The sequence below is a fragment of the Protopterus annectens genome, chromosome 6.part0 (genome assembly GCF_019279795.1).
Source record: "Protopterus annectens isolate FY-2018-M chromosome 6.part0, PAN1.0, whole genome shotgun sequence".
NCBI lineage: Eukaryota > Metazoa > Chordata > Ceratodontiformes > Protopteridae > Protopterus > Protopterus annectens.
The window spans coordinates 1,470,253,091-1,470,274,169 of record NC_056737.1 but is presented as its reverse complement, the minus strand read 5'-3'; the positions used below and the strand labels follow the sequence as shown (position 1 = coordinate 1,470,274,169).

The 21,079-nt window shown below is 37.1% G+C and overlaps 1 protein-coding gene across 1 annotated transcript in view; it reads left to right on the top strand.

Moving 5' to 3' along the window:
- LRP1B (LDL receptor related protein 1B) overlaps nt 1-21,079 on the top strand; it is a gene marked incomplete at its 5' end in the record, with an annotated part of 5,941,474 nt that overhangs the window by 672,543 nt on the left and 5,247,852 nt on the right. The window contains one exon of the mRNA XM_044073672.1: nt 6,623-6,842. Within this exon, the coding sequence (XP_043929607.1) occupies nt 6,623-6,842 (220 nt within the window). The remainder of the gene's footprint in view (nt 1-6,622; nt 6,843-21,079) is intronic.

The window sequence follows — 21,079 nt, the reverse complement described above, 5'->3', positions numbered from 1 at the left end:
ACAAGACAGCTTCCAAACCTTAACATGATAAGCCTGAATTTAAAGCCCCTTTAATAACTTGATTAGTAATGGAAATGTATCCACTACTAGGAATAAGTGCAAAACTATCAGACTGCAATTTCACTAGTGCCAAACAGTCTAAACCTGCAATAAACACATAAATATTATGAAAAAGTCCCCTTAAACCTCCATGTAGAAAACATTGTCCACATAATCTTCTCATTAAATATGTTAATCCCATGGTGCTACAACTCTGTATAAAAAATAGTGACATCACTTAGTGTGAGAGCCGTATTTGCAGATACTTAGCAGTCACAATAAGCAGTACAATACAAAGCATTGTTAGCCATTGGACACTTCAGGGAAACGGGATCAGGAAGATACGTTTTAATGAATAGTACATCTCTCAGAGGACATATAGTAGATGACAGATAACCACATTCAAGAAGTAACAGAGGCTTTTAGTAAGAACTCAGTGTGCCACAAAATACACACTAAGCTACATATATTGTTAAAGATTTCACTTGAGTTTTACGTGCATATATGCATTTTTATGAACTTTATTATTCTTATTCATTTTAAATAAGCTGTACTCTATTCAGGAAGGACATTTGCCACTGCATATGAATCTCTCACAGGAATTGTCTGTGATTTATGCAGCCACACGAGGTAGAAAACCACGCCCCTCCCCCTTTGACTGCTGCATCCCAAGAATATTTAGAATGTCTCTTTCTATTTCAGTTCATTTTGCTACTCCAACAAAAATGAGTGTAATTTCAAAGTATCAGTCATTAAGCCTCATTGTGGTCTGGTTAATCTGTCTATCAATTGTTATTCACTAGTTTCTTTAACAGGTATCAAATATTTATTAAATTTCTACAATGTTTGAAGAAACAGTCAAAAAGTAATTCAACATATTATGGACTTGGATTTAAACCATTACATCTGCATATTTGCTAATGTTGTGTCTTTCAGCTTTTCCCGGTTAGGGGTCGCCACAGCGGAACTCCGGTCCGCTAATGATTGGCAGTAGATTTTTACGTGCCGAGTTGCCGGCCCTGACGCACAACCTTCAACGAAGGTACACCCATTCATGCATGTCTCCATACAGAAGACGCAATAGCTGAGAATCGAAACAGGACAATGTCTTACTGTGAGGCGACAATGCTACCGCAGCACCACCACCACAGTACATATGTATATTTGCTAATACAGTAAGAACATGTGCATAGCACATGCTAGTATGCATAAAAGTGTCTTCACTTTGTAAATAAGCTGTATTCTACTCAGGAAGAACATTTGCCACTGCATATGAATCTCTTATGGAAATTGTCTGTGATTTATGCAGCCACATTAGGTAGAAAACCAAGCCCCTCCTCCTATGACTGCTGCTTTCCAAGAATATTTTGAGCTCAACATGTCTCTAGCTTTCTATTTCAGTAGTAATAGACAAATGTAATCCTGACTGGATTGCATGCTGATGTATGTCACACACCAGATTGATCACCAGGAATTCTTTACTAGAGATAACAGCAGGATGAAGTGGGCATTCTTACCTTATTCCTATTTTTTAGTGGGATCAGTACAGTTTAGGTACTAGCTGTACTGATGACGTGTTTTGGGGACAGATGTAACAGTTAGACTTTCCTGATGAATTCTTCTGGTATATCATATCTCTTCAAAATTTCACACATAAATTGCCACTTAACCAAGTCAAATACCATATTAAAAAAGAGTAGTAAGGCTGCCCTTGGCTACTCTACCATTTAACCCCCCCCCCCCGTGCAGGTTAGTAAAGAGTCTCACCATGTCTGGGCTCCCACACAAGCTTGTATGAATCCCTGCTACCTATCTTTCAGAAAATAGACAACTATTTTTTCTCAGGCTGTTAGTTGAAAATTTTGCATATGTCTTATATTCTATGTTTAGAAGAATATAGGTCTGTAGGCTCATGGATTCATGGTGTCCTTACATGGGTTTGGTAACATTATGACCACTGCATTTGTAGCTGATTTTAAAAACTTATCTTTACTTTATACTTTTTGATATCATTTTAGAAGTACTGGAGAGAATTGCCTTTTGCATGTTTTGAATAGGGCTGAGGATAGGCCACCTGTGGTGGCCAGGATTTTGCCTGTTTTAATGAGTTTATTATGACCCAGATTTCTTGTAGGGAGATTTTTTTTTTTGGAACTGTTTTATTCCCTTCTGTGTATTTTGAGAGATTGATTTTGCATAAAAGTATCTTAGATGCTTTGATATTACATTTGCCTGTTGTGTTCTAGATAATGTAATCTATTTATCCTAATCTGGTTAAAGTCTCCTGGGTTGTATTTCATATTTTGGTTACCTCCTTTGTATGCAAAAATGTGGGTTTCTTTTCTTCCTTCTCCCAAACTTCTGGCCAAAATCTTGCTTGACAAAGTCTCATTTGCCCAGAAGAATGTTTGAATCCTTCCCACTTGCAAATTAAATTACTTTGTATTTCTGTATTAACTATTTCCTGTTCTCTCTCGCTGAACTTTGCTGTCACAGCCCCCTTCCCTGACTATTCTTTCTTCTTGATATGTGTCAACTTCTATCAATACTTCCCTTTCCAGTCTTCTTCTGTTTCCTTCCATTTTTTCTCTCATTTATGCTTTTAAATCTGATTTAAAACCACCCCAACACTCCACCCACTTTCTGTTTTGGCTGATTCTCAATAACTTTCTATCCAAGTTTGTAGGATTTTGACTAGTTCGTAGATCTTGAAAAGAAATATGATTAGACCTGCATGTTGTGGAATTATTTATATGATTTCATTCCCTGATCTCTATCATCACCATGCTATTATCTTACAGTATGCCAGGTCAGTGTTGTACATCTACTTCCCTTGCCATTAACTCCCTGCACAGAAACCTCTTGTCCAAAAATGAAAAAAAAAAAAAAGAAAGCTAATCTCTCATCCTCTGGTGGCGAGCTCTCCAGTAAATTTATAATTTAGACATGGCCATGTCTCCCTTTTGAAATATTGTCACTCATGAAGTCTAGTGCCAACACACACCCCAAAAAATAAAAAAGACCAAAAATCCAGGAGATCCTAAACATCACACCACTCCTCCCTTCTCCTTTAAACTTCTTTTTTTTTTTTTTTTTTTTTTTTTTTTGCAGAGGGAAGAGGATGTCTCCACCCCTGATTTTGGAGTCTTAACTTATATATACCAACTCTGAAATGGTCATACCTGAGAGAAAAGGAAATATTCTGAGAAATGGTAATCTTGGATTTGGTATATGTGCATATTACGGGACTCACTAAAGCGGGTCACCATATTTCAAATGATTACCAATTGTCTTATCCTCTTATATGCCTTGATAGTTTGGCTCTTCCTGCTGCCAATTTGTTTAGCTCTGGACCTAATGCAATATTAAAATCTCTTGCTATTATTACTGTGGACCTCTCATCCCTCATTTCCTCTATGATCTAGAAAATATTTTTCATGTGATTATACTGCTATGTGTTTGGGATGTAAACATTTCCAGTAATGATTTTGCTCTCTGTTGCCAATATCTTTAGAGCAAACCATCTTTGTTTACTATCTTTGTTTACTAACTGCCTGTGAATCAGAGTAATCACAAACCTTTTAGATTTATCAATGCCATTGGCTCAGCCACACCCTTTTCACAGTATCATGAAGCATCCCTGTTTTCCTTTTTTTGGTTTCCTGTAATATCACAATGCTTACTTTGCTACCCTCTATTTGTCTGTAACCACCTTCCTTTTATATGGGATGCCTTCCATGTTCTAAGCTTTATGAAATTTTATGTGCCCTTTCCATCCTTACCTTTCATGTCTTTTTACTTGCCGCTGTGTTTGTTCCGTGGCTTGAGTTTACATTTTTATCTTGAATTTTCCGTACATTACTAGATAAAGAAAAGATCAAAACAAATGGCAAAACACCAAAATAACTAGTAGAAACCCCATACGCAGACATACACACATGGCTGTTATACCTTTGACCATCCAGATTTTTGACGAATGTCCAGACTCTTGCCTCATATTTTTGATTAGTTCCTTTTAAACTGTTTGTTTGTTATGGCAAATCACTGAAGACTATAGTCACTAAATGATAATATGCATTTGAGTTTCTGACTTAATATCCTTCAAAAGATGCATGCCAACACAAATCCTGTTATTCTAGCAAATTTCTAAGTTTATAAGAGCAATATTTACAATTTGTCCATATTTTTGGGACTTTGCCCCCCCCCATCATTTTTTTTGGAAAGTGCTCTAACTTCCAATAACATGCCGTCCATAACATTAAATATCCCTACCAGTACCCTGATCTTAACCATAAAAACTCCAACTCCATTGTGTAACCCTAAAGTCCCCCATAACTCCCTAAACCTAAAATCCTCTTATACTTCCCCTCCCTGTTCCTAACCCTAAAGTTATGCTCACTGTCTCAACATAGGATTCCATTTCTCTCCTCCCTAACCCTAAATGCCAGATAGCTACTTAAACTTAAAATCCCCTTCCCCTCCTGTCCACAATCACCACCTAAATCTAAAATCCCTATCCTCCGCCCTGCACCAAACAGCACCCTCCCCACTTCCTTTCCCAACTTACTAAGCCCCTAAGCACTTGCCTCCTTTTGTCCCCTAGGACAAGAGCAGATGACTGAAATCACATGCAAGTTCGAGTGTGAACAGCTGGTCAGATGAGGTAGTAGGCATTCAAATTATTGACCATAAGTTGCAGGAATTTGAGCATCTGGGGCTCAGGCGGCTGTAGAACACCCGTTGCGAATTATACATGTACAACTGGAGTCATAAAAACTGCTTTGTTTTAACTATAGCGTTCTGCTTAGTCTCTCTACCATAATGATGCCTGAAGAGTCAGAGAATACTGAAAAGCCTGCTCTCAGTCTATCACTGACAAATGGCAGAGAGGCCTAAAAATCATACCCCCTTGTTTTCTGAGGTACCACATTACAGTGATGTTGTTTGTAACCACCAGAAGATGACCTGGAGTCCAAAGATGGTAAAGGGCTTTCAAGGCAAGAACCAATGCCAACTTCTTCTTGATATTGAGGTGTTTCCATGCATCCTTGAACCCCCAAGTAGCTTGCACTTGCATCTCCACAGAAACAGTTCCAAAGTGAAGTTTGATGAGTCTGTCTGTACAGATTGTAGTGGCAGCAGAGGAGAGAAAGAAAGCCCTGGATTGATATTCAACTGTTCTGTCTACCACTGCAACTCTCACTCTCATCTAGTGTAGAACAGCACTGGCATCTAGGATTCTGAGGAATGAAGGTGATGGATCCAAAATGTTCAGACATGCCATTGAATTGAACTGAACTAGGAAGAGGGCCCTCTACTCCTTTGTTCAGCTATACACTCATCATATTTTCTCAGTGCATTCAATTATCTAATTCTTCCTGCTGAGCAAGGATAAGGTCTACAAAACAAATACCAGCTCGTCCCTCATGTGTGGTCATAACATTTTAAGTCTACTGGTTAGCACCACTGCCATTTCCTGTTTCTTGACCATTCCAGCCACTGTCAAGCTTTCAATCGCATTCAGAGTCATCTATAAATTATTATCCATCCATTCTTTTAAGCAAGGGAAGTATCATTCTTTAACATTAGCTACCTTACTTGTTACATGACAATATAGACAGCAGCAAATAAATGAAGTTTTCTTTGAAAACGTTAAGCATTGCATCTTTTTATGAGAATAGATTTAATATAACAGTTTTTTTTTAAGAAACTAGATATTGGTAACAGAGATACTTGCATCTAGTTAATTTTTTTTCTATTAATTATGGATAATGTATAAACATATGTACTTTTTATGTATTTTTATTGCATCTTTTTATGAGAATAGATTTAATATAACAGTTTTTGTTAAGAAACTAGATATTGGTAACAGAAATACTTGCATCTAGTTATTTTTTTTCTATTAATTATGGATAATGTATAAACATATGTACTTTTTACCAGCTTCAGAAAATAAGTCTCATGGAATATTCCATTTAAAGGGGCTAATATAGCAGTACTGACAACTGGTTTGGCTACCTCGAAAGAAATGAAAAGGTGTTGCCGATACATATTTTCAGCAGTATAACAGATGACAAAACACTTAACATACCTTTTTGTTCAGTGAAGACAAAGGTGAATAAGTGATTTTTGTTTTTGTACATGCATGGTGGATTCTTTTAAAAGCTGAAAGACAGATACTATTCATAGTGTGTTAATAAATTAATTGTCTATTAGTGAGCATGGTATTCAAAGAAATATACAGTTCAATCAAGGGCTCCTAGATTGTATTGTTATGTAGGCCATGACTCAGTTATTAGTAAGGAAATTATATGACTAATAATGTATTACAGCTACAAACTCACACACATACACACAAAAACACACACAAATGTATGCATTCAAAAAGCAGAAAAATTAGCACACTGCCTTTATCATAAAATCAGCAATTGGAACTGAAGAACATTTTTTTTTATATCACAGCAGAGTAATATTTTAAGTAATTGGAATATGCAACAACCTGAACAATCTTTGTCACAAATCAAACGAGTTTGTATTGTGCATTTCATCAGCTTAATCATGGATGTCTATTTTAATTTATTAGGTGGCTATACTGGACAGACTGGGAAGAAGAAGAAATCGGAGACCGTACAGGCAGAATTGAGAAAGCATGGATGGATGGAAGAAATCGTCAAATATTTGTGACAACTAGCATGCTTTGGCCAAATGGATTGACTTTAGACAATGCTGCCAGTGCATTATATTGGTGTGATGCTTACTATGACCACATTGAAAAAATACACCTGGATGGAAGTGGAAGAACGGTAAGACAAATTACTGCATATGATGATAATAATACTTCAAAAAGAAGTATTATTTTGTAGTATGCTAAGAATTATAATATGAATAGGACATGGTGGTATATATACTGAAATAAGCCACTGCCCAGTTAATCACATTTGTTTCTTTTTCAAAGAATGGAAAAACTTCATCAGAAAAATTTAATTATATGATTATCAGTATTCTAGAAGTAGCTCAGGAAGTCATAAAAATTTAAGGATTTTTGGTATTTACTGATGTAAGTCTGATAAAGTGATATTTTTATTTGTTATATTATAATATCCAAAGGAAAAAAAAATGCATCGGGAAAGAAACAATATAATGTTTCCTATTTCAGTCTTGGAAATAATTATGTCCTTTGTGTTAACAGTGTCTTTTGCAGCAGAGTTTATTTTTAACTTAATTGAGATATATACTTATGACTATCACTACATGTCTTGATAGCATATGAACCTAAACAGCTCTAGCTTGATTTTATCAAGAAACCTCTTGTCATATTGAACATCTACCCCAATTATATAAAGATCTTAGTTGACCATGTTGTAGATATCTCATAACTTAGTTGTGCATTCAAATTATATCTTAACTTGTAAGATATTTATACTACATGGGTACAAGTATATGCCAGACTGGCAACTGTCTCAGTGATGCCAAGGTTCAGAAATCATAATAATATTAATTTCCATGGAATGTCCTGTACAGCTTATCATGGTGCAAAGGTTTATGTTGTATATGACAATAGGTACACACAATGGCCCAGACCCTAACCATGCCATTTCTATTCATCCCAGCCCTCCACATTACAGTACTAAAGATCCTTTTCCTAACAGTACTGCCACACCAGATAAAAGGACACATAACACACACAACACCAAACATTTGCAACAATGATTTAATCCCTTCAGCAAGCCTTACTCTAATCATATCCTGGGAATACTTACACATAAAAACTAGATGTTATAACTCAATTCTGCACAACTTCACAATTGCCAACTTTTCAGTCAAATATTCATTTTTCTGCGCACTTTTAGTTTCCTACATTATTCAGAACTTTAATTCAACCATGTAATTCACACAAGTGAGTATTCACTCATGTGTGCATTGCCCTTTTTTACATCCACAAAACATTTCCAAAAAATGAATATTCTACCGTTTTTGAGTAAATATATATATATATATATATATATATATATATATATGTGTGTGTGTGTGTGTGTGTGTGTGTGTGTGTGTACAAAATGTTTTAAAATTGCATGCACTGAGGTTCTTCCTTGGCGCATCCATACTTGATAGTCAAAGTTTCAGTTTTTGATGTTGAGTGGTTCAGCTTCAGGTTGCTGATGTACGTGTTAGTTGACCAACCTAAGGTAAATCATTTCACCTCCCCATCACTCCCAATTCTCCCACAAGTAATACCCTCCACAGCTTCACTGCCAATTATCACAAAATAATAAGTTGCCACTGTACCCTCTAAAGCTAAAAACACAGCTTCAATGGGGCCTGACAATATACCATGTTGCCTCTTAAACAGCTTAAATCATGATTTATCAGTCCCATTAGGATCTCTATTTAACCAAAGCCTCCAGACTGTCTTTGTGCCAGTACAATGGAAGACAGCAATAGTCATCTATCTGCATAAAAGGGGATCATCTACTAACCCGGTAAATTGCAAACCCATAAGTTTCACTAGCCTTAAATGTAAGGCCATGAAAAGAATAACCATGGATGTGATAAATAATGGCATAGCACATCTCCAGACACAGGAGCTGACCCAATTGGGCTTTGGTAAGGGCAGGCCATGCCTTCTGAATCTGCTGGATTTCTTTGATAAAGTCACTAAGGTGAAAGATGAGGGTCAAACAGTACATACTGCATACCATGACCTGACCAAGGCATTTTGACACAGTTCTCTACTCTGATATTATAAATAAACTCACAAATCTGGGCATAAATCCTTATGTCATCAGAGGGCTAGCCAAATGGCTCATGAATAGACACGTGGTTAAAGTGGGTGAATCCAGATCTAGCAAGAAGCTAGTTACTAGTGGTGTGCCACAGGACACAGTACTGGCATCACTCCTGTTCAGAATATACTTCTTTGAAGTCAAGGCTAATTTGGAAGACCTCTGGAAGACAATGTTTGCTAACAACTGCAAGCTGGGGGCAATCATTGAATCCCCAAATGATGTAGATATCTGTCAGGAGGTTCTAGATCAGACAACTGATTGGTACCAGTTCCATGGCCTAAAACTAAATGCAAATAAAATACATTATAATATCCTCTGGGAAGTCAAATACCCATACAAATTACAACATCAATAGCACACCCCTTAGTTTAGACTTGAGTTGAGAGCTCTAGGTACACAGATAGACAGTAGCCTGAACTGTGACCACCATATGTCCACAGTAGTGAGAGAATCATTCCATGTGGCATAACTTATAAGTAAAGATATGGCAACCAGATCCAAGGAAATTATAGTTCCTCTGTACTCAGCCCTTATTAGACCAATGTTGTGTCTTTCGGCTTTTCCCGGTTAGGGGTCGCCACAGCGGAACTCCGGTCCGCTGATGATTGGCAGTAGATTTTTATGTACCGAGTTGCCAGCTCTGATGCACAGTCTTCAATGAAGGCATGCCCACTCATGCACATCTCCACATAGAAGACGCTTTAGTTGTGAATCGAACAGGACATCATCTTACTGTGAGGCGACAAGGTTACCGCATGTGCCATTCGGAATGTACATGACTAGGTACTTGAGCAGCTGGAGAGACATCAGATTTACTCAATGAGAAAGTACATGGTGAAACAAAACAAACCTATTCATATAGACTAAAAGCCCTATTTCTTTACTCTGTCTCGTACCAACTATTAAGGGGTGACCTATAGCTGACCTACAAAGCACTCCCAAAGCCAGGCCAGATGGAGCTGGCAGACATCCACAAGTCAAACAGCATAAGGGTCACCCAATCTAGAGTTCTAAACTTTTTTCTTTATTTTACATTTGCTAACCGAGAGAGTCCAACTGGATATAAGTCCATTTTCAGTGGAGGCCCGGGAAAAAAGCTGCATAAAAATTTTATAGTTGACAGACACAATAAGTATAACAAAAACGCACATTTGACCACATACATGAGACACATTTCTTACACCTTAGAGAATTTGGATGTACAATTAGTCTTACTGTCAAAGATGAAACTTTACATCTGAACATATGGACAATAAAAGCCTGTAGTTAAACTATAAATCTAGTTGATAATAGAAAAAAATAATGAATTACTAGCCAGGGGTGGAACAGGAGCATAGTCTGTTATTTAGGAAGTGTATTTTGAGTAGTTTCTTAAATTGGGTTGAGGAGTTGTTACTTGTTATATGGGCAGGAAGGGCGTTCCAGATTTTAGAGATGTAGTGTCTGTAAACAGATTTACCTGCCTCATTGTTAAATTTGGTTACCTTAAGGAGGTGTTGGGTGCTTGATCTTAAGGATCTGGTAGTGGTGTAGGGTTGAAGAAGCTGTAGTGCTAGGGTGTTGTCTGAGTGATGTAATAATTTGTGTGCGAGTGATAGTTGATTGAATTGAAGTATTAGCGGGAGTTCTAACCAATTGAGTTTTTTGAGGCTTTCGCAATGGTGGGTTCTAGGGGGTGATACTATGGCAAATCTAGCTATCTTATTATAACAACTGACAAGTTTGTTTAGGTCAGTTTTTTGGAGATTGGTAAGCACAGGGGAGGCATGAAGTAAGGTGGATAACAGGTGTGTCCTGGCTATAGTAATTTTGGAGTGGTTGGAGGGAAATTGTTTGTTGCGATAGTGTAGACCCAGTTTTTTATGAACTTTTTTATAGTCTGGGAAATGTGAATGTCAAATTTAAGGTGACTGTCAATTTCCAGGCCTAGCAGTTTGGCATGATTGGTAGGGGTGATGGTGGTGTTGTGTGAGGAGATTGTAAAGCTATATGAGCGGGGTAAAGATCTGTGGGGGCTGAAGAGTAGTTTTGTTTTAGCTGGGTTAAGAATGAGGTTTTGATTGGTGATCTAAGTTTTGGCTATGGAAAAGCATTCTTGTGTTTGGGAGAGGAGGAGGTCTACGGTGCTGGCTGCACATATTTTGGTGGTATCTTCTGCCTGTTAGACTATCGAGGCTTTGGGAATGTTGGATGGTAGTTGATTAGTAAATAGGATGAAGAGCAGAGGACCCAGGATGGAGCCCTGAGGAACCCCTAGGAAGACAGGCAATAAGGAAAAGAGTTGTTTTTGCCATTTTACAGCTTGTTGCCTACCATCTAGATAGCTCTTAAACCAAGAAATAGCAGAGATGCTAAGGTTTAGGGTGGATAGTGAGTGAAGCAGTTTTTCATGGTTGACCATGTCAAAAGCTTTGGATAAATCTAAGAGTGTAGCAGATATGAGCAGTGCATTATTTCTGTGGTTACTGATGGTGTTAGTAAAAGATGTAAGCATGGTTGTGGTGCTGTGAAAGGGTCTGAAACCGTGTTGCTATGTGGATAGCAATTTGTTTTCTAGGAGGTACTTCATCAATTGCAAGTGGACAAATCTCTCAAAAAGTTTTGATAGGGGGGATAGTACAGCTATAGGGCGATAGTTACTGAGTTCGAAAGAGCTACCCCCTTTCTGCAGTGGAGTTATATGAGATATTTTCCAAAGCTGGGGTACTTAGTCAGCAACTCAAACAAAACATGCTGGAGAGGCAGATAAGTGTCTCAAAGATTACCCCTACTTTGGAACAGGCTTCCTATTCACATTACGCAAAGCCCTTTCTTGGCCCTCTTCAAAGGAAGTTTGGTTCAATGAGTGGAGAATCACAAATTCACACCTTAGTTAGTGCCTATGTCCCTTATGGATAGGGGCAATTTGAAAGATAATGAACAGGCACAAATCCATGTCATACTTTTGCCCCTTGGGGACATATCAATCCACAGGTTCTTATCAGTTGATCAAGTTTTCAGAAACTTGAAATTCATATGGTCAAGACCATATGATCGAGTTTTTGAAAACTCAAAGCTTTTGAATTGAGATTGCTGCACAGTTTGGATCTGGAAATTTAAACTTTTCCTCACTGTAGTGTGACTTTGGAGTTGGTTTACATAATTTGAAGGGGGCATGCAGGGCGCATCCCGTATAAGGGGTGCAGGGTGGCATCCTCCCTGCAAAAACATAAAAAACATAGATTTTTGTGGGGTTTTTTTTATGTTCTAGTTTTCAGTCATCTGACCCCATCCACAACCCCTTTATCCCATTTTTGTACATAGGTGCCACATATTTGGTAAAAATAGGTTATATTGCCTGTGCTTGTAAATACCCTATAAGCTGTTAACCTGGTAATCTCCTATGAGACTATAAATAATATATATATATATATATATATATATATATATATATATATATATATATATATATATATATATTTACATACATATATATATATATATATATATATATATATATATATATATATATATATATGGATCACCTTCATTTGCTTGACAGTTCATTTTCCCGTCAGTTCATTTGCCTGACAATTAAAAAAGACAAATAAAAGTTATATGTCCTTTTACTCACAGTAGTGTGATCCTGGAGTTAGAATATATAGTTGGGGGGGTGTGGGGGGCACAGCCTCCACATTCCACATTGAGGGGTGTGGAGGGCGAAGCCCCTCACCTCATTTGGTTTTATATTGTCCACTTTGGTATTTTATTTTTCACTAAAACCAAAGCAGGTGGGGGGGGCTGCCTGAAAATTCTGTCAGGTAAATAAACTTTACGTCAAATGAAGGTGACTCATATCTATATATATATATATATATATATATATATATATATATGTAGCTTCATAGGTTCATAGGTTCATAGGTTGGTACTAGGCTATCGGCCCTAGGGCCTATACAAGCCTATCCACAATTCCCTGGATATTTCTTCCCACAGTATTTACTTCTCTGGACCCCTGTCTAGCAGGGCGACTGACATGATCCCCGGGGTGAATTTCCTATCTCCCATCCAATCATCAAGGTTCCTTTTGAAGAGGGCCAATGAGGTGCTCTGCTTGACATGTATGGGCAGTCTATTCCAGAGTATGTGGAGTCTCTGGGTCAGAAACCTATCCCTACAGCATGTTTTGTTCATTGTGACGACAAGGTTTAGATCCCTGGAGCATGTGGCTCTGAGGGATTGGGATTTCTTTAAGTGGAGCATGTCCAACAGCTCAGGGTTTGACATGGCCTTGTATGTTAAGCAGAGATCACCTCTGAGTAGACGATGTGCCACAGAGTATAGCTGGAGTTTTTTTAGATGGTCAGCATATGGCATCTGCTTTAGGCCTGTGATTCTTTTAGTGAGGTATTTCTGTGGCCTTTCCAGCTGTTAAAGATGTCTTGTGAGATACATACCAAATGGGGCATTATACTCTATAATTGGTCTAATGAGGGATGAGTACAGTGGGACAATGACATCCTTTTTTCTGGATGAAAAGCCATTAGTGATAAGGTGTGCCACATAGAAGGATTTCCTGACTGTTGTGGTGATGTGGTTATCAAAAGTGAGACCACTGTCCACCTGTGTCCCTAAGTCTCTCATCAGACTTTCGATGTTTAGTGTACTGCCACCTGTGTGATAATTCATGGGTACATGTTTTTTTCCAAAGTGGATAACTATACATTTCTTGGCATTAAGCTTGAGCCCATGGCTCTGGCACCAGGCATCTGTTTCTGTAAGGCACTTTTGTAGAATATCCACATAATTTGGGGATTCAATAATGGCTCCCAGTTTGCAGTCGTCTGCGGACTTTGTTAGCCAGAGTCCCCTAGTGTTGGCCTGTACTTCAGAGAAGTAGATGCCAAACAAGAGTGGTCCCAGGACTGAACCCTGAGGTACTCCACTTGTCACTTGTCTGGAGCTGGATTTGCAGTCGGCTACTTTTACAGTCTGGGTACTGTCAGTAAGCCAGTTGGCATCCCATCGAGTGACATAGGGATTTATGCCCAGATTAGTAAGTTTATCTATAATTCCAGAGTGGGGGATGGTGTTGAAAGCCTTGGTGAGGTCCAGATAGGTTGTGTGGACCACCTTACCTTCGTCCACAGCTCTGGAGATTGATTCAAAGAAGTCAATCAGATTCAGGAGATAAGATCAACCCTTCACAAACCCAAACTGGGTGGGGTCCAGTGTTTGAAGGTTGCCAATGTCTTTGTTTATAAGTTCCATGATAATGTATTCCATGCCTTTGCAGATCAGGCTTGTCAGACTGATGGGATGGTAGTTCCTGGGATCCAAGGTGGATCCCCCCTTGTGGAGTGGGATAACTGCAGCTGTGCACCACTCATTGGACACGAAGCCTGAGGTGAGGCTATGATTAAACATGACACTTTGGTGAGGTGCCAGTTCATTTTGTAGTTCATGTAGTACACAGCCTGGAATGTCATCTGGTTCCATGGATGCTGTATTCTTAGCTTTGGAGAGTGCGGTTTCTACCTGTGTAGCTGTGATTATCGAAATTTGGCAATATTTTGGTATTGAGATGGGCCCTTTAGAAGGTAAGAATGGGGTGAAGTTGGCACTAAATCGATCTGCCAGGATATTGGCAATATCCTTGGGATCAGTATATATATATATATATATATATATATATATATATATATATATATATATATCTATATATATTTACATATATGTGTATATGGGTCTACCTTGCATTACCAAAATTGCACTTTAACAAACTCTAAAAACTTTAACACAGCATGACAACTACACTGAAAACTTACCTTAACGAATGGTCACATCACCAGAATTTTGATCCGGGAAAGGAGGCAGTTTGCAAAAATGAGGAAATTTACCCTTTACCCCACTATAATGCAATCTCAGAGCCCCCCCCCCCCACTTGGGTAAGTTTGATATGCTTTGCTGTGTTTTTTTTTTTTTTTATGCTGACCAACTGCTTCCTGCCCTGGATTAAAATTCTGGTTATATGACCATTTGTTAAAGTAGTTTTTCAGCATAGTCATCTCATTGTTTTAAAGTTAGGTAAAGTGTAATTTCGGTAATGCAAAGTAAACCCGTGTATGAATATATATATATATATATATATATATATATATATATATATATATATGTGTGTGTGTGTGTGTGTGTGTGTGTGTGTGTGTGTGCATGTAAGGTTCTACTACAGAAGAATGAGTAATAGTAGCTTGCAACAAACATGCTTGATTCAATTGCCCGAAAAAGCAAGTGCTCAAACTCATTGTAGTCAGATCCACTGTTTGTGCATAGCCCTTCCACAACCAGCTCCTATAAAATACAACCGCTCAGCAGAACCTAAACTTAACCTTAAAGCTCCTATCCAGTCCTCAAGCCAGCTCCTTGCTCCTTTACCTCAAGCACTCCTACCCCTTAACACTAAAGTCTTTGATGATGCCCTAACCCTAAAACTCCAGCTCTCCAATTCTAAATACCCAGCTCAGTCTCTAACCCTAAACTCCACCTTTCCTTAGACCAAAAAGTACCTTCCTGCTTCCTTTACCTAAAACTTCCTTCCTGCCTCATTTACCCTAAAATCCTTCCAATCCCTGATCATAAAATCCCCTTCCCTTCTGTAACCCTGAAACCTCACCAGTCCATATAATTAAAACCTTTCCTGCTCCCTAATCCTTAATCACCCTCCCACTCCCTCCCCACCACTGCTTCCCCAAACTCATGTTCAACTTCAAGCATGAGCAGCAGCCTACACCAGCTACTCTGCATTCAAATTCTTCTCTTCATGGCAGTGGTTTTGTGTGATTTAGGCGCAGGTGCCTGTAGACCACCTTATCTATAGATAAAGATTTTGATGTTGATATTGATATATGTGTGCATATGTGCATTTTTTCTATTCATATATATTGAGTTTGTGTATTCATATTCACCATAACTAGCACATTTTGTTTTTTTAACTTTTTGCTTCATCGTTATCCCTTATTTATTGTACAAGATATGTCTACATCTTCTATTTCAAATGCGCTACAAAAGATGGCACCTCACTATAATACCTACAAATGACAATGACCATGTCTACTGCATTCATTTTCTTTTTAAAATATCCCCAACAAAGTCTTTGATGCTTTTCATGCTATTATAGTCACATACAAAACATGCTGAACAGTCTCTTCATAATTATAACCTATAATTAAATAATGTTGTCTTTCTTTCCCACAATTATCTATATTTCATCAAAGATTTTTTTTTTTTTTTAAGAAAGTCCTTCCATGAAATTCATCACCTGCAGTTTATATCTAAAGCTTTTCCTTTTTGCAACTTTTGCCTTTCAAGGTTCCAGTTTTCATAATGTTCAGTCCCATATTTTAATTTGTTCTGGTGTTCAGGTTAATAATGCCATTTTATTATTTTTTTTTTCTTGCATTAACATTTCGAAATAATCTTTAAGTTTTTCCATAGTACACTATAAAATAGCATGGAACACTTTTCATTAATATTTTTTTTTCAAAATATAAAATAAATGGAGAGAAGATAAATATGTTGACCTTTTCAACAAATCCCTCCCTTCCCACTTTTCTTCATAGCATAAAGTCACTGCTTATATTGCGTTAACCGGTTCTATGTTCAGTCAACGAATAAGAAATACAGCAAACCTCTGTTCATTGAATGTTAAACATTGAACGTTCAATTCAGTGAACATTAAATCATTGAATGTTTTACTCAGAGAAAAGAGACAGTGGACCAACATGCATATCGAAGCACACTACAGTATATCAAACCTACCCCCACACCCCCCCTTACCTATATAACTCCAAGATTGCACTACAGTGTAGAAAAGAACACATTTCTTAAAATTAGCCAACTGACTCCATTCCCTGTGCAAAATATTTGATGACTGAAGGTTTGCTGAACTGAATGTTCAATATTTAATGTTCAATGAAAAGAGGTTCAAAGTATTTGTTACTCAATGACTGAACACAGAACTGGGTTAAGCATTTAACTTAAAAAAATATACAAAATGTTGTCAACATATCAAAATCTAAACAGCTTCTGAAAAAATATATACACATATGGATAACCAAGCACCTTAGATCAGTGAACATAGTTTCACTCTGCTAGTCTTTAGTAAAACACATTGTTTAAACATACATATGCATGTCTTTGTCATTCATTTCTTACTAACAAATTTGACTTCACATTTGTTCCAATTAGTTTTTTGATCTTAATGTTCTCAGTCAGCTTAACAGCTAAGTTTTCATAACTGCCATACTAGTAATTCCTTCATAATCTCATCTGCATGTGCAACTGTAAATACCCATTCATAACTTTACCACACACTTCACCACTCTGTCAATCAATGCTCATATCTCACTCTTTTATTTGTCATCAATTCTTCTTTAAAGTTAGTGAAGTGTCTAAGACTTGTATTAGATGCAGTTTTATCTATTGTCATTAGGCTAAATATTTCCATGTATATAACTGTCAAATTAATTGAAGAGCTTTTTGATTTATGTGTTTGCATACTTGACAAGTATATATCATATTAAATAAATTTAACTGAATATGTATTCTCATGTATAGAAAAAATGCACTTTATCACTGTTATTACTGGCCTTATTATAATACGATTTTATGGTTGTTTGATATTACTTGCATAAGTGGCTAAAGTCATGCCTGAAAAGTTCCCAAGGTATGGAACATCTACATGGTTAACACATGTAAACAAAGAAACAAATTTAAAAAAGTTATTTTTTCCATACGCAGTATTCTTCCATAATATACCAACTTTTCCAAAAACACATTTTCTTGAGCTTAGTGTATCACTGCTGTAAATACATGATTAAATCTCTTTGAAGTTGATTAATCTTTCATATGCATTTCAGTATGATACTATACAACCTTTGCAAAACTGTTTGTTGGGTATTACATGAATTATGTTAGGACCATGGGTAGAACTGTGGCAAGAAATGTTGGCTTAATTAATACTGAGATAAGTTTCAAGGATGACCATGTCAGAGAATTAAATCATGATGTGTATATAGGGATACAGTTTAAATTAAATTGGAGAAGCTTGTCAATATGTGAAATGGTTGTGAAAAATTAGAACATGATGGTTTATTACAGAGGTATATCTTCCTCTTAGCTGACGGGAACTCTAGTGTCTCTGGCAATTGGTGGGATGAATTAGAGAACTGGTGGAATGTAGGTTAAAGAGATGTTCATCTGGAATGAAAGGAACTCTGATATCTCTGGTTATAGAGCACTGGCAAGTGAAACAGCAAAAGTTTGTAGTTTTGTGGTAATGAACGGACGGTGAAGGATGAAGTGCATGCTTGCTTATGTCAAGTCTCAAAGTCAAAAAGATAAAAAATACATTAATTGTGCAGTTTCTTATCAACATATAAATTTAACATTATAAACTTTTCACTATTGTCTATTCTGATTGTTGGACCTGACATGGCATAAAATAAACTGGCAGGCTGGACTGAGAGGTTGACAGGGAGTTAAAGATTTAAGATGTCCACCTGTTGTGGTGAACTACATGTTTTTTACTAATTTTAAGAAAGCTCAAATTCTGCAGATTGTCTGATGGGGGGATATTATCTAAGCTATTTAAAACTGAATACTTTAACAGATCATTAAATAGTAAGTATTATAGTGTAAAACCATTCAAAAAGGAGAAAGGAGATGCTGAAGGTGAATAGTGTACCTTTAATGAAGACTGAGTTAGAAAGCATGGGGCAGCAATGGAGACATGGATGTACATTTCAGCATTTTATGAATTAAGTGTAAGATTACACAATGGGCCAAGTGCTTTAGATGAAGGATGTAGTAGAATTAAAGAATTATTAAAACAGATTGATAACTAACACTGAATTCTTATCTAGTCAGACGGTTACTAGGAAAGAACCCAAGCAGACTAAATATTAATGGGTGAACAGATGACAGAATATTTTTTAGTTAGTTAGTTAGTTAGTTAGTTAATTAGTTAGTTATATTAATAACATGCATCCATCTCTTCTGCAAGATAGGTGATTTAGTAGTAAGTTAAGAAATATAATTGTTAATTAAATGTCTATCTCTCTAAATAAAACATAGATGTAAATCAATATCCATTGAAATATTATAGTAGAGAAAGAAGGCTGTACACAGTGTATCTGTGATAATCAGTTACTTTCTTGTATTATTTTTATGAATCGTAAGGAATGCAAGAATGCTATTTATACCATAAAGACAATGGGATTTTTTTATTGTTTTATTTCTTCAAGAGGAAAAATGGATTGTACTACAATGATCTGTGTTTGTTTTTTGAAATATTTTTGACACAATACCACATTCAAGCATTACCTATAAGAAAACTGAATGTAAACCCCTTAATTGTAAGATGGGTTGCCAACAGGCTCACAAACTGGATGCACACTATCAAAATAGGTGACTTCACATCATCCAGCAGGCCTGTTACCAGTAGGGTGCCACAGGGGTAGTGTTGGGCCCACTACTGTTTGATATATACTTCTCAGAAGTTCAGGTCAAAACTACATGGTTATGGCTGACCAAGTTTGCAGATGACTGCAAACTAGGTGCAATCACTGAATCCCCAAATGATATCAGTAAACTCCAGGAGGGACTCACAAAGACCAGCGACTGGTGTATTAGTCACAGTCTCAAACTCAATGCAGAGAAATGCAATATCATTCCCTTTGGCACAAACAGTGTTCCTTCACACTATCAGATCAATAACAATACCCTAAGTACCCATGAAGTGGTAAGGGACTTGGGTCACAGGTTGACTCAGACCTTAACTTCAACCAACTCATGTTTACCATTGTAAGGGAAGCTTTCCAGATTGCTCCCATGATTAGTAAAGGCATTGCTTGAGATCAAAAGAAGTTATAACCCCCTGTACTTGCCACTTATCCAGCCCATAATTGAGTATAACACTCCATTAGGTATGTACCATACTAAGCACCTAGAGCAATTACAGAGACCGCAGAGGTTTCTAACAAAGATGATCAAGGGCCTCCAGCATGTGCCTTATATGGGCCAACTAAAATCCCTGTCACTATACTCCATATCATATAGACTTCTTAGGGTAGACATATGCCTGGCCTAAAGAACAACCTAAGACCCAAACCTAATAAACTTACTGCATTTCAGTAAATCAGATGGGTCTAGTGCTATCCATTTCAGGGAATTAAATATGGCCTGTGACTTAAATATGACATGCAGAAGGGACATATTTATCTCCCAGTGACTGCCACATCTTTGGAACAGGTCACCAATTCATGTGAAACAGAGCACCTTTATGACACTACTCAAGAGGAATCTGGATGAGTGGATGGGTCACTGTAAATTCTTACCAGGGACAGTGCCCAAAACTGTCCTGGACATGGGCAGTCATCACTAAATGCAATATTGTGCATTGACTACTACTTCTATGGCATTACTTTGGGTTGTAACGGCTTGGCATAAAATGACCTCCAGGTCAAAAGCTTAGTAATCTCCTATGATCCTATGAATGTAGAAGATTAAAAATGGTATAATTCCAGTCTCTGGCTGAAAGGAAATGCATTAATCAGGCTGCTCTTAAAAGTATTCACAGGACAGTTTCCTATTTCCACTTTTCAGGACATTACTAATGTCATTATGCAAAATTGCAAAAACTTTAATAGCATCTGGGTGATATTGTACAATTCTAGCACAATTAAGAGTTTGAATGCATAAATCTTCATAATAAATGAGGCATTGGATTTTTCCAAATGTGGATTACCTTCAGTGGCTTTTTCTCTGCATATACATATCCACACACCCACACACACACACAAACATACAGGCACACACACACACACACGCACACACACACACACATATATATATATATATATATATATATATATATATATATATATATATATATATATATATATATATATATATATATATATATATATGGGTCTACTTCATATGATCAAAAGTTCATTTGATAGAAACTCATTTGACTGAGACCATAACACCAAACTTTCAAAACACTGAAAACCCATTTGACTGAAAACTCATAACACCTAAACGTGAAATTTCAAGGATTATGCCCTTTTCCCCACTGTAGTGCAATCATGGAGTTAGAATATATAGGTAGGGGGCTGATGGGGCGGAGCAACCCACATACTTCAGACATTCTAAACCATACACATGGATACTTAGAAATGTAATGAATAACTCTTTGCAAAAAACAATATTTA